General features: G+C 49.7%; 1 protein-coding gene across 5 annotated transcripts in view; it reads right to left on the bottom strand.

Moving 5' to 3' along the window:
• The window catches only part of ZBTB16 (zinc finger and BTB domain containing 16), a 187,989-nt gene that overhangs the window by 92,801 nt on the left and 80,643 nt on the right, over positions 1-14,545 (bottom strand). For all 5 annotated transcript variants that reach the window (XM_025465477.3, XM_049109945.1, XM_035717123.2 and 2 more), the window contains one exon: positions 1,663-1,760. In XM_025465477.3, the coding sequence (XP_025321262.1) occupies positions 1,663-1,760 (98 nt within the window). The remainder of the gene's footprint in view (positions 1-1,662; positions 1,761-14,545) is intronic.

Raw genomic sequence — 14,545 nt, forward strand, 5'->3', positions numbered from 1 at the left:
CGCAAGACCCACACTCTGCACTTGGGGGGTGGCCAAGCTGGCTGGCAGATAGCTTCAAAACTCCACACTGAACCCCAAATGACCTATAAGACTAGAGGGAAACAAAAAGATACGAGGTGAGTTTTTTTTTAAAAACTGAACAAAGGAAGCAGATGCCGGACACGGGGGCGTCTGGACTCAGAGGGCTCTGGGCCAGTGTAGGAGAGGTGGGCAGGATGAGGACAGTTCAGGGGAGCCAGGTGGGTGTGGGTGACCCTGCAAGGAGGAGGAACGGAACACACATCGATGTGGGGACAGAGTACACAAGCTGGGACAGCCAGCCACCTGGCGTGACACAATCCCTGGCCCTGGACCGGAGAAGGACAGAAAGCACAAAGGATTAGGGAACTTAAGGAGGAGCCATGGAGGCCCAGGAGAGGGCATTCCATGCCATGCACAGCCACGCAGGCTCTGGCTCTGCAGAAAGACTGTGGCAGGCCGAAGCATATAAAGCACCAAATAGCCTTTACACGACTGACTGGGAAATGGGAGGGCAGAGCACAAACAGCCAGCAGATAGAAGCTTCTGTGGCAAAGTGATGGGCACGTGCCCCAGGGTCACAGATCCAGAATTAGGGAAATGGAAAGCAAAGCAGAAGCAGTTAACGTTTACTAAACACCACCTGTATGCCAGGGCGGGTACTATAGATGCCCATCACATACATCATGTCACCAATTCTTTAAAAAAAAAAAAAAAAACCTGATATGAGCTCAGCAACACCTGTACCTCATGGATGTAGAAAATGGGGTTCAGAAGACAGATCCACCCCAGGTCACAGAGCACATACTACAGACGAGGACTGAACACCTGCCAAACCCCAAAGCTCATGCTCAGCTCACAAATGCTGGAGGGGCTACATGCTAAAGGTAATGTGGGATGAGGAGTAGACATCAACACTTGACCAGAAGAAGAAGGCCTTCGCCACTTCCCCAAAATGGGTCTCCAAGGTTGAAAGGAAGGGCATCAGAAGGAGAAGAGGGATTGCCCTGGAAGGGAAGTCTACAGGCCTCTACAACTGCACCCAGGTGACCCCCTGGCCTCAAAGAAGCACCATCAGACCTGGCAATCCTTCCCTCCACCAAGAATCCCAGGGGTGCTGGCAGTTAGGTGCTTCTCCATTTCCCGTGTCTCACCGGGCAGAACAGCTTTGTCCCAACACAGGCAAAAGTTCCCATAGCCACACAGCTGACCCCACTAGAAATGGATAAAACTAACTTGCAAAAGACAGCACACTGGAACTCAGTCTGTGTTCTAGACTTTCTGTATCTATTGAATTAAGGACTTCTGTAGAATGTAAACCCAAGAGTCAGATTCCTTAGGCCAGGTGAACCAAATGCCACCACCACAGCCATGCTGACAAAACTGTTGTCTACTTTGGAAAGTCTATCACTCAAGTGCCCACAATGCCTCAGGAAACCCAAGAGTATGAGGACAAGGGTTTGTGTGGACAGTCATACCACCAGGACAGTCTGTGCTCCATGAACCTGTAGGGAGCATCCACAGGGCATAGTGGCCCAAAGGCACCAGCTGGCAGCGGGGACACCCCTGCTCTGAGCGGGGGGGAAGGTGGGCGGGAGGCAGTTGCTTGCACTCCAGCGGGCCAGTCAGGGCAGCATCACCTACCTGAATGAGCCAGTAAGTGCATCCTCAGTCGCAAACTATCCAGGAACCGCTTCCCGCAGAGCTCACACCCGTACGTCTTCATGCCACTGTGCAGCTTCCTGTAGGGAAAGAGAAGATAGGCTGTGGCTGCTCTGGCTGGATGCAAGGCAAGCCCACTTGTACCTGGGGGTCCTGCGGCCACCCTTGCAGTAGGGAGGGAGACGGATGGCATGGCTGCTGCAGGTGGGCATGGATGAGCCATCCCTACATGCTCACATGGCCCAAAGTGCGCCTCTCCTCCCATGGCCCGCTGCCAAGGAAGAGTCTTCTCCGGAGCTTGTCTAAGAGCTAAAGAACGGGACACTTCCTACTGCGTTACTCACTGGCACAGAGACCAGGGGGAAAAGGATCAGATCCAATTTCAAGGCAAGAAGGAAGCAGCAGCATGGACGGCACGGTCAGTCGGACATAGCGCTCACTGTTGAATTGGCACTGATCTCACATGGGGGCCGCCAGGCCTCTGCCTACCTTGGCCATGTCATGACTCGCTGAGCTGCAACTGTGCAGGTGTCCAGTTCCCCCAGGACGCCATCAGATTCAGGAGGGCTACACCCGCACCCTCCCTCTCTCCTAGCCCCGGCTCCTGCTGCGTGACTGGCACCACAGTAAGTTCTGAAGAAGCTCAGTAATGACTCACTGGCTCTATGGACATAAGTGCTTCTCTCTCAGGGCCTCCAGATGTTCTCAGGGATTCACTGTGCTGAGTGCCTAACATACATGCCCTTCCCTGAAATCCTAGCTTCATTCTTCCCCCTGTTTTTGGCCAGGGGTGGAGCCCCGGCAAAAGAAAGATTTCCAGAAACCACGTAGCATCACTCTATAAATGTCATTCTGGGCTTTGCAAGTACTTCCACACACCTGATCTCAGTTTACCAACACTGCAATTCTGTGACTTGGGCCTGACACGTAGGATCACATAGGAAGACAGAGGTCCCGGGAACAAGTGCCCACAGGCCCTTTCCTGCCAAGCCCCCGCCTTGCTCTGGTAGAGGACAGCAGTGGAACTGGAGAAGATCAGGGAAGCAGGCGGGCCAGCGGAGAGCCAAGGGCTGGGAAGAAGGTCTGTGCACCGCAGGCCGCTGAGGCTCTGAGCTGCTGGCTGGCATGTGGGCCATCTGGCCCGGAACGCTGACTTTCTTCCCACCCACACTCTCTCAGGCCCTTACTTGCCACTGCCAGATCCAAGATCCACCTCCACCCCCATTTCCGTGCCTTGCCCTTAGGAACAGGGCAAGGCAACGGCAGCCAGAAGCAGGAGCTGATGGTGGGAGGGCAGGGAGTAGAGCCTACGAGGTCCCCTTAGAGCAACAACCTATTGCCACCAGGTAGTGATGGGCCAAGACCACAGTGAAGGGTTTGAGAGCGGCTGATCCTGATACTGAGAAGATCCTGAGCATGGAGGGGAAATACTATACACTCCAACCAGCAACACTGAGATCTGAGCCTGGGAGCGCAGGCCACAATAACTGAACCAAGGCACCCACTGCCACCACCTTCCAAATCCCTTAAGGAGAAGCCAGTGGTAAGTCAAATCCATGCAGGCCCCCAGGTGGGCCTCGGCGAGCACCATGGTCTATATGGGCCACGATGCTTGAAGACAGCATGCCCCGGCCACACGCCCAGTCCCCTTCACAGAACTCTTTCTCAATCACACAATGTTTTGTTTGCTCGCTTTCCCTTTACCTCCTTGCCAAAGGCAACAAATAATTTCTCAATCTCACACACACACACACACACACACACACACCCTCATCCCTGACACTGTAATGGACCCCACCCCCCTATTATCTTACTCCTGGCCCTGGCTGATCCAACCCAATTGAGAAATAGCAACAGTACAGAACATTTTAACTGAACATTCTTCACTCCAAATATATTTCACAATGCTGGACACTGGGACATGTCCTAATAGCATTCTGGGCCAACCATGTTTTTAAACATGCACCCCAGCAACTGAGAGTGTATGTGTGCATGTACACACATGAGAGACAGTCTTCCTGTCACTTACCCAGGATGGCAGATGTTTGCTCTTCTCATAGATGTTCTGTGGAACAGCAAAAGCTCAACTCACACATGGTTCAGCAGGGGACCCTCTTGCACACACTCATGGTCAGGTGTGGTAGATGGCAGTGGATGGGTTTCCCCCTCATTCGTGGTCATCTTTTCTACACTAGGGATTTCTTAGCTTTCAGGAGTGCCCACCTCTCAGGCGGTAGCTTGAGGTGGATCAATACCCACTCAGATTTATTTTCCAAAAGGACACGGTAGTGACCAGTCTTCTGGCATCAGCAGCCACCACTAAGATAAGCATCCCCAACCCTATCCTTGAATTCCCATCTCTTCTCCCTGAGGGCTCCAGACCAAATCTTTCACCTTGATGAACACTTTCTGGGTAACCCCACTGTCTTTTTTCTGGATGTGAATGGATGTGCCTGGCAATTGGGGAGAGCAGCTCCTTGGCCCACTAGATCAGCATGGTATGAAAGGTGATACCGCTCTTGCCCTTTACTACAGAGGTAGCAGGGTACAGGGAAGAATGCCAGGCAAGCAACCAGAAGACCCAGATCCTCAGCCTGACATGGCCATTAACTTATTTTATGACCTGGGACAAATCATGCTATAACAACCTCTCTGCATTTTTTCACCTGTAAAATGATGTGGGTGATGTCTAAGATCCCTTATGGAACCGTATTTTACCCTTTTACCGAGCTTCCAAGGTATTCCCCTGTAGGGCACTATTACTCTCTCTGAGCCACGTCCCACTGTGGGATGTCCCATGATGTGTAGGCAGTCAGGCTAGGACAAGCCAAGCAAAAATGGACACCCAACCCCAGAAATCTGGTCATTTTAAAAACTTCTAAGCCAGATGACCTGAGTTACCTCCTTTATTCACTTGTGGTCTATCTTTCAATGAAAGAAACTTCTGGAACCCATTGCAGGCTTTCTTTGGGACCATTCTGCTGCCACACATTTCCTAGCCTTCAGAGACACAGATGCCCTATCCTGTCCAACCCTTGGTGCAAGGATACTGCTCTGCACCTGACCCACTAACTCAGTGCCCCACACAGATTACCAGAGGTGGGTGTGACATCCATGTGATCCATGCGCAGTACAAGGACAAAGGTCCTACCCCGTTGGCAGGGAGACAAGAGCAAAGCACATGAAGTTCAGGAGAGAAAAAGCACTTCCCAAGCCTAGGAGTTGAGTAGAGCCCAGCACTGGTTTGCTCCTGTCCTCCATTATTGTTCAGAACACCAAGAGACAGATGTAGAAAGGTAGACACTTCTAACTTGCAGAAAAAGGAAGTGGTGAAGAATCTGAGTGTGTTCAAGAGACTTGGCTACTGGCAGACTCTCTGTGGCACAGTCTGCAGAATGACCATCAAGGAAACAGAATTCCAACTGGTTTCTGAGCAGAAGTGCAAATTTGTATGAACTCCTGGTCTCTCCCCTCTGGAGACCACAGCCCCACCACCACCACCACTCTCATGACCTCATGCCACTGATTTTGATTAAAATGCAAGTTCTGTTCACCTCCATCCTCCTCACATGCATCATTTCCCAGTCTGGTCTTGTCTTTTCGCAAGGTCTAACTGCTCATGGCCATCTGAGGTCACCAGCCTCCACAGCAGCACAGGAAAGGAGGGCATCTGGGGACATCTTTGCACCTTTCTGCATACTCTCTTGGTTTTCACACTCCCCTCCTCTGAGAAGCAGCAACATTGCTGAACAGCATCTTGAAAGTAACCCAGTTCCAGCATGGCCCAAGCACCTCCACTCTATGCTTGCTGGAGGGCCCATCAGGTCCTCGCCATGCACTCCCGGGGAGCGGGCTCAGGCTCTCCACCACAACCCAACCCCTAATCCCCTACAGCATTGCTGTCCCAGCACAGCCCACCATCAGCCCACTGGCTAAACCCACCAGGATCATAACCGATTTTCAATCATATCCAAAAAGACAAAGGAAAAAATGGACCTTTAGCAGGTTTCTAGCTCAAGAGAGCTAAATCATTATGAGAAATTAGAGCTAAGCAAATCTGAACCCTTTAACAAGTAACTAGAGAGACTCATTCCTTCTCACTGATTCTCAACCACACAACCCTCGCTAGTCAAACCAAGCTGTCTCTGTACCACTGGAAGTAGGACAATTCTTAGATTCCATCCGCTCTGGACTATAAACTATATCAAGGCAGAAGTCCTGTTGAATTCTCCTTTTCTTCATAGGGTCTAGCGTCAGAAGGGATTGCTCAATGCTGCTAAACCAGTTCCTCCATCTCATGTGGGGGTCAAGGCATCCCTCTTCCCATCTTCAATGGTATTCTAAGCACAAGAGCTCCAACACAGAGCTGGACTCTGTCCTATGGCTCCCGTAGTCCTCATGAGGAAAGCCAATGGCTCCTCTTTCATAGCCACATAAAGCCTGAGCTTCAGACCAGCCCTTCATTCTCAAGAAGAGCCTTCATCTCCCCAGCCTGCCTCAGAACACAACAGCAGGAGGAGTAGCAGCCAGGAGCAACTCATGCCGTACTCTGTCCTCCTCACACTCAGCCTCCAGACAGAGCCGACCATAACAGGGCTCCCTAAGACTGCCTTTTGAATCCACTCTCTGCCGGAAAAGCTCAGCCTGTCTCCATCCCACAGAGCTGAGGGCCAAAGGGAGAATGCCAGGAGAAGAGCCAGCAGCAGGGCTTGCCTGACAGAGGGGTTCCTGGCCCCAAACTACCAATGTTCCATTTCTGCTCAAGTTCCTCTGGCCAGAGACAAGAGCAGTCAAAGCAGACCAATGGGCAAGAAGGTTTAGAGAGGGAATTCAGTCCCAATAACCCACTGGCTACAATCCCTCCCTCCCTCCATCCCTCTGCTCCTGGGGATCTGAAAGTGTTTGTCTGTGAGTTTTGCTGGACAGGTCAACACAGAGCACTGGAGTTTGTCAATGGGGCAAGCAAGTGAGAGGGAACTACCCATCTTTGAAAAATCAGGTGGGGAATCCACCCTATAAGGGTTTTTATAAGGCAATGTTTTCCTTATTCTCAGCTTAACTGATCCCATGCACTGAACCAACACTTGGCTCTGGCCAGTGTGGCTCATGTCACAGTCCTTCCAACTCACCCCCTCCTTCATCTGAGCTGTCCCCCATGCAGAAGCCACCCTGACGCTGGGGGCTTTTGCTTTCAGATCCTTTGACCATCAACTTGACCTATTCTGGGCCTCAAACGGTACTCAGAACAGGCATGGATGAGACAGGGAGGGCATCCTGAGAGTGAGATCCAAACCAACGTCTAAATGACTCTCTTCTCTCAAAAGTCTGCTGCCAACATGGGAATCAATATTCTTTCTCCAGGATCCTCTTCTAACCAAGGGAATCCAGCCACCATCAAACCTCCTCTCTTGAGTAGGATCTGGCATGATGCCGCGTGTCCACATGTGGGCATGGTAGGAAGCCAATCCCTTCACAGAGGACGCCAATGTTCTTTCAGTCTCGAAAACAACAAATGATTCCTAAGCCCAGTCGTCAGAGAACCTCACCCTGGCCTTGCTTGCCTCTCCCAGAAGAAACAGAACCAAGAGAGGAAAGAGCTTACAGACTTCGGCAGCGAGCTTACTCTTTCCTCTAAGACTCTGAAGTTCAAAACACACCTTCCATGTCCGTTGACCTTTAATTCAAATGGCAGAAGGAAGGTCCAATTGCTAGTGTGTTCTGAGCTCCAATCCAAAGAAGGGATGAATGAAAAGTTACCAGGCCATCAGGAATTTCCTCCCAAAGGCAACTTCCAGGAGATTTCAAGGTGTTCTCATATTTGGTCCAATCTCCTGTACTTTCTACACATGCCTTTTTGTGAGGATGGGATACTCTGTGAACAGAGCCTGTTTTACTAGAGACCTCCTCGCTAAACCAGGGCATCTGGGATATTCAGGGAATGTTCCCTACTCTCTAAGGGTGACACTATCCTGTCCCAAGGAATGCCTCTTCATGCTACCAGCAGTGACAGATTCCAGTCCGAGTGGGTCATAAGTCACACCCGATATCATTCTCCTTATATACTATCTTCAAATGTCAAGTCCATGACTTACTTAAGACTATGCCATTTATCAGTTCTTCAAAGCTATAAGCTCCTCAAGGACGGGTAAGAGGTCTCTAATCTCTGCCTCCAAACCCTCATCAGAGATGCAGACAGCCAGAGTAGACATGTGAGAAGCAACTGCTAACGAAGCAGTCATCAACTGTCCCATGACAAAGGGATGAGCCCTGAGATAGCCTGGCATCGGTAAGGAGGCCTAGAACCCCCAAGGCAGAAAAGAGAATAGTTCTAATCTTGGCTAGGGAGTGGGTCACTTTCATTTTCTCAAGGCATAAGGGAAATTATCCTTCTACCCACTTTTTTTTTTTTTAATGTTGAGATTAGACAGTCATTGGACAAGCTGTGAATGCTTAGCTGGTATTACCACAAATTATCCTTGTAGCAATAGAGTTCGTTGCTCCCTGACTAGTCAATATTAATAAACATTACCGAATGCTTTTACAACACAATTTATTTTTTAATATAGCTCTTTATGTATGCCATAAAGTAAATATACCAATAAAAGGCAAGGATTTCAAACAACAGATTAAAAAGCACAACCATGAACTAACAGAGTGCTAGTTAACGCCTTATGTGCTGCAGGAATGGGGGGGGGGGGGCAGGTGGCCAGGACGCACAGCGTGTGCCCCTCTCCTGGGAAGCCAGGCCAGTGGAGCTCTGGAAAACTGTTTGGTTGCCATTTGGTTGCTCTGGAGACTTTTAAAGGGTGGGGGACAGAATAGCAAAGAAGGCATGTTTTCTCAAGACTCGAGAATCAAAGTGTAGCACGCTGGCTGAGATCCTGTTCTGGGGGCAGGACACCCAGTGTTCTCTCTAAGCTCTGCCAGTAACCATCAAATGACCTTGGTCAAACCACTTACCCTCTGGAGATTGCACTTTATGCCCTCTGCAGCAATGCAGGGATTGAGTAGATGATTTCTTAGGTCCTTTCCAATCAGGTTTACAACACTGAAAGGCTGTGGGGCTGACAGGGGCCTGTGCTCACCAGATTATAACCGCCTTCCCTGAAGGATCCATCCCAGATTCAGCCCCCTCAGCCTCCATCATCGAGCAGAGCCCAGAACTCAGGAGAGACTCAGTGCATTTTCACTGAATGAATGAACACACACAGAAGGAAATTCAAAAAGAAAACCAGAGGTAAAAACAGCACACACACACACACACACACACACACACACACTTCCAACACACACACATACACACACAAACATGTATCAATCCAAGAACAGTTGTCCCTACTGTCCAAAAGAGAAGGCCTCCATTGGAGCTCTTAGAAGAAGACCACGCATCCTGCATGGGCCTAGGATCAAGGCCAACCTGGAATTGACTAACGAGTGGAAGTAGCTGTCCCAAGCCTTGAAAATTCAGGGCAGGACAATGGCATTCCCCAAGGCCATAACCACACCAAGTACAGTGCTTTCTGATAAGGCTGCCCACGTGAGTGTTAAAATACCATGTCAGAAATGACAAAGGGACACGCTAATCTCCCTGCAGCAACTGCTCTAAGAAGGGTCTTCATGGCTGCTGAGCACCAGGAGGCCTGGGCTTCGGGGCAGTTACGTAACGGGTCCTTTGTTTTAAAATACTGAGTTCTTGTAAGTCATTTATTTGAAATATCTCTATCAACAAATTTTACCAAGAACAAAAGTTTTTCATTTGTGCACCGGGCTATAGGATGATCTTATCACACACAATCTCATACAGTCTCTTTCAACAAGGTCTTAGCGTGCTTATCTGCGAAGTTCCTGGTAGCCAAATATGATTGAAATGTTCTATTTATGCTCACTGGATTAAGGAGATGTTGCAAAACTGCACAAAAACCTGGCAGATGTAAGCAAGGTATTACAGCCTGAGCAGTTAAGATCTGAGGGGAAGGGATCAATACACACTTTTGTAGGTTTTTCTTTTTCTTTCTCTCCCTTTTTTTTTTAAGAAAGCAGAAAAGTTGTGCTTTTTGAAAAGGGAAGAGGAAAAATAGTAAAATGCTTTATGATTTATAGCTTCTTAGAGCTTTTTCCAAACCCAAAACAGGGCACCATGATGCATGCTTTGTGACGTCAGCCCAAGGAAAACAAAAATAAATCCAAAATATTCTCTCCAGATCCGAAAAGGCCCTATAAGGGAACTGAACCATGGTTATGGATGAGCAGGGTTTTTGCTTTTTCTCTCTCACACCCATAAGAGGCTTTCATTTCAACCAGCACAAATAGCCAATTTCTGGGAAAACTGTTTTCAGAAAGCTCCAGATTCCTCCTTTATCTTCCTGTGTTGCCTGGGCATGAGGACGCAGCATTGTCTCCTGGTAATCTGGGCTCATTTTTACATGCTCTCACTCCAGCCACGAAGCTGCAATGCTACCTGCCTTCAAATCCCACCGCCCAGCCATGGATCCTCAGAGACTGTGCGAAATACCCCAGGTTTATCAGGACCTAAGGAAGTTCTTTTCAAATTAAAGCCCTCTGAAAATCTCCTTAATAGATATTGCCTCATTCTTTCTGCTTTGGTACGCTGAAAATTAAAATCACTTTCCTATGAGGATTCTGTGCTGTGAGAGCCATCATTCCCAACCTCTGTTATGAACCTAAGGTGAGAGACTGGGCAGGTGAACCCGTCTGGACACCAAATTACATTATGGGAGTTACTCTCATTGTAATGAAGCAAAAGGTAAAAAAAACCAAAATAGATATCCACCTCTTTTCTTCTTTCTTCCTGAAAAATATAGAAAGGAAATCTAGTCCACTGAGGTTTTGGAATAATAATGCACATGTATTTCTAGATCACATTCGACTTTGAAAGGGCTTGCTGAGAATCCCCTCAACTGCCTGATGGTTGGGGAAGAAGAAAGTGCTGCCCCCGCTTTATGGATGAGGAAACTGAGGCCCAACCTCACCTCATCTCAGGATCCACATGCACAAGGACCCACCTGCAGAGACACTATCCATCCCACCTATAAAGTCCTCCCAGAGCCTCCTGGTAAAAGGCACAGGAAGTGGGTGTGAAGAGGACATCCAGGATTCACTTGACCCTAATCAGAGAGAAGCTAGAACAGAGAAGCCACTAGGAAAACAGAGAAGCCCAATGATGGCACCTAGAGTCCACAGACAGGTGGAGTCTCGAGAGACAACTTTATAACCTCCTACAGAGAAGACTCAGGGGAGGCACACCACCCTCATCCCCCACTGCGGCTCGCTATTTACACTGCCTCGTGATGCAACTACTATGTGCAGGGCTCTGGAAAAGTCAAAGTGCACTTACACGGCAGTCCGTCTGGGCGGCGTATACATCAACACCACTCTGCATTACTGCACTTCATCGGTTCCCTTCAGAGCCCTTAACACAGCTCACAGGTGTGCACGGGGTTTCCCGGCAGGGTTCTTCACCTGCCCTAGACTGCAGGCCACCAGAAAGGAGACACCCCTCCTGCATCCTCAGAGCCTGGCACGGTGCTCCCTGGTACCGAGCAGGCTTCACCACCATTGTTTTCATGTCACGCTTTCACTGAGATATCCACATACCACAAAATTCACTCTGAAAGTCTACCACTTGGTGGTGTTTAGTACAGTCGCAGAGCTGCACAACCACCACCACTACCTACTTCCAGAATATTTTCATCACCCCAAAAAGAAACCCCACACCTACTGGCAGTCACTCCCCATTCCCCTCACTCCCCCAGTCTCTGGCAACCCCTCATCTGCTATCTGCCTCTATGGATTTGCCTCTTCTGAACATTTCATATAAATGGAATCATACAGTACGTGCAGCCTTTTATGTCTGGCTTCTTCCACTTAGCATAATGTAAGATTCAGCCACACGGTAAGCAGGTGTCTGCACTTCCTTTTTATTGCAACATAATATTCCATTGTATGGATATACCAGACCTACCATGAATAATGTGCTATCAACATTTGCTTACAAGTTTTATCTTGTAAGAGGGCATAGCTCTGTAAGAGCTCTGGTAATAAGAGCTATTGTAATACAGTGGAGCCCTTGTAATAAGGGCAAAAGGACATACGTTTCACTTCTGCTGGGTAGAGGCCTAGGAGCGGAGCCCCCTGGCTCATCTGGTACCTCTATGCTTAACCTTTTAACTGCCAGCCTGTTTTCTAAGGCAGCTGCACAATTTTATACTCCCATCAGCAATGTATGAGGGTTCCGATTTCTCAGTACATTTTTGGACTAAATGAATAAATATGAATGAAGATTCCTTCTGCTGTAGAAGCCAGCAGAGAAAGGGATTCATTTCCAAGGCTCCTCCGGTAAACTAGCATCTCCGTCTACAGACATGACATGCCACACTTGTGTTTAACAGGAATCCCAAAGAAGGCTATTTATATTTAGTTCATTCCAGAGAGAGAGCACCGAATGAAAAATTAAGACAAGAAAAGGAAAAACCCAGACAGCTTTCAAAGCGGGCGCTACCTTCTGCTTTCGCATGAGATTTCAACCCCTACCCTCCACCCCATGTCCAGGCTCAAGAATTTAATAACACACGCTCCTTAAACAGATTTAGTTGAAAAAATATGAGCAGGATCCCAGCTCGGCGGCAGCTGACTCTGATTTGGTCAGCACAGAGGGGAGGTTTATTTGACAGCCCCACTGTCTGTGACAGGAAGCCTGAAAATATATTTAATAATACTTAAAACCAAAACACACACACAAACAAGCCCAGGAGAGAGACCTACGGCACTGGAAACCACCACGGGAAGCATGGGCAAGCCAAAAGCAAGGGCCGGCTTCCCTTCCTCAGCTTGTTCGAGGGGAGCAGGGTGTCCTGGAACCGGCTTCGGGGGGCAGTTGTGCTAAGGGCTCCCCCAAACTTCTCTTTGCCCCTCTCTTCTTTCTCTGCAAAAAGAAGGCAGCCGTATTCCTTTCTGCAGACTCCTTGCAAAGAACAAACAAACAAAGGCTGGGACAGAGCAAGGCCTCTTGCAAGCTGCAGGTAATTAAAACGGCCTGTAAATGCCCCAGCAGAAAGCACTTCAAAGAGACAGTAATTCCAGCAATGGCCAGTCAAGACTGTGTGGTGTAAAAATTATGAGTTTTCCCAACAGGGAGCTTTGTGTGAAAAGGACAGGGGTTGGTGGCAGAGGGAGGGAGAGCCACACAGAGGAGGCTTAGAGTTGGTGTCCACACCCAGTGCACGAGGGGCTGTGTGTGTGTGTGTGTGCATGGCACGCACACAGGCAAAGAGGAAAGCAGACGGTGTGCATGTGTATGTGTGAGAGCACACATTTATCAACGCCGAGACGCTCTGAGAGTGTGGGCATGGAGATAAAAGGCAAAAATAAAATAAAAGCCATAGATACGCAGCCTCTTCCCTGCTGGGCCTTGTTTTCACGGGAGAGGTACCTGGCAGCCGGAGTGCTGGAAATGCAGAGCACCAAGCACTCCGGGCCCAGCGACAGCCAAGGCACAGCCGGCTCTCTGGATGAGGGTGTGCTCTCCATCTCACCGACACACGTACTTACCGACAGCACACCGCAGACTTTGTCATCTTAAAACGCAGGCCAGAGGAGACCGATCCCCAAAGTCGACTCTGACCACACTCGCTAGATCTCCCATGCTGCCTGCCGGATGCCCCTGCACACAGACGATGCTCGACGCACGGCGTGGGTGCACATGGGAACGCAGGTGGCAGCTTCCACGCACAGGGCCTCTGGTCTCGCTCTGCTAACACACACCACAGAAAATCCCACCCGATACACACATCGGCCATCACCTGACCACAAAATTGGACATCTTTTTCAAAAGGCCTCTATCACGAGTGCATTTTTTTTTCCCCTGCAGACACCTGATGGCCACAAAGAGCCATGTCACCAGGCAGGAGAGCCAGCGTCATCCTGGGGGAGCCCCCGTGGTCCTCTGCCCCCAAAGCTGGTCCATGTCACTCCCAGCCTTTGCATGTGCGTCCACTGCTGCACCAGTGGCCCTCGGGCGGCACCTGCTTGCCTGCCCGTCTCTTCGGAGGCAGGCAGCTGACAAACTGCCCGAGGACAGAGGTTTGCCTCACTGCTCTGCCTTGTCGAGCCCGGCAAAGCCACAGCAGCAGTGGGGGCTCGAGGCACGTTTGGGTGAGTGGATGGGTGCATGCGTCTTGGCCAAAGGGGGGTCGTGAATGAGTCGGGACCCGCGTATAGGGCACCTGGCAGAAGACCCAACCCCCGACTGCCCCTCGCCCTCCTTGGCCAGCTGAGGGCTCGTGTGGCCACAGGAGCCTGCAGGGGAAGGTGGAGGCGAGCCCACGCTCACCGAGGCTGCAAAGAAGCAACACCGGCCGGTGGGCTTTATTTCCCCATAAACCAAATCCTGCTCTGCCTCCCTCACAGCGCCACTCACTAACTCCTCCCTGACATTGCTGGCTTTAAGCCCACACATAAAAATGTCCTTTACTATTTTTATTTAATGAGCTTTCATTTTCCTCCCCCTCTTGGTAAATGAGAGAGGAAAGCCCACCTCCTAATGGGGATGGGGGAGAGGAAGCAAAGTGGAATCTTTTAAAAATGGGCCATAACTTCATGAAAAGCTTTCTCCTTGCCAACACCCCAGCCACCCACCCCTCCCCCCACATCTCATGTCCCTCCACCCGCCCCCACCCCCACCCCACCCTGCATCCTCCCTGCTCGCCATTCAAAACAAGACGCGTGGATTTTGGACATTTGATTACTTTTAAGTATATATTTTTCCCTCAAATAGACTGAATACAATGGTTAGGAAATGTGACAGAAAACTATTCTGAGTCATTTATTGCCTTAATACCCACCTTTG

The sequence above is a fragment of the Canis lupus genome, chromosome 5, assembly GCF_003254725.2.
Source record: "Canis lupus dingo isolate Sandy chromosome 5, ASM325472v2, whole genome shotgun sequence".
NCBI lineage: Eukaryota > Metazoa > Chordata > Mammalia > Carnivora > Canidae > Canis > Canis lupus.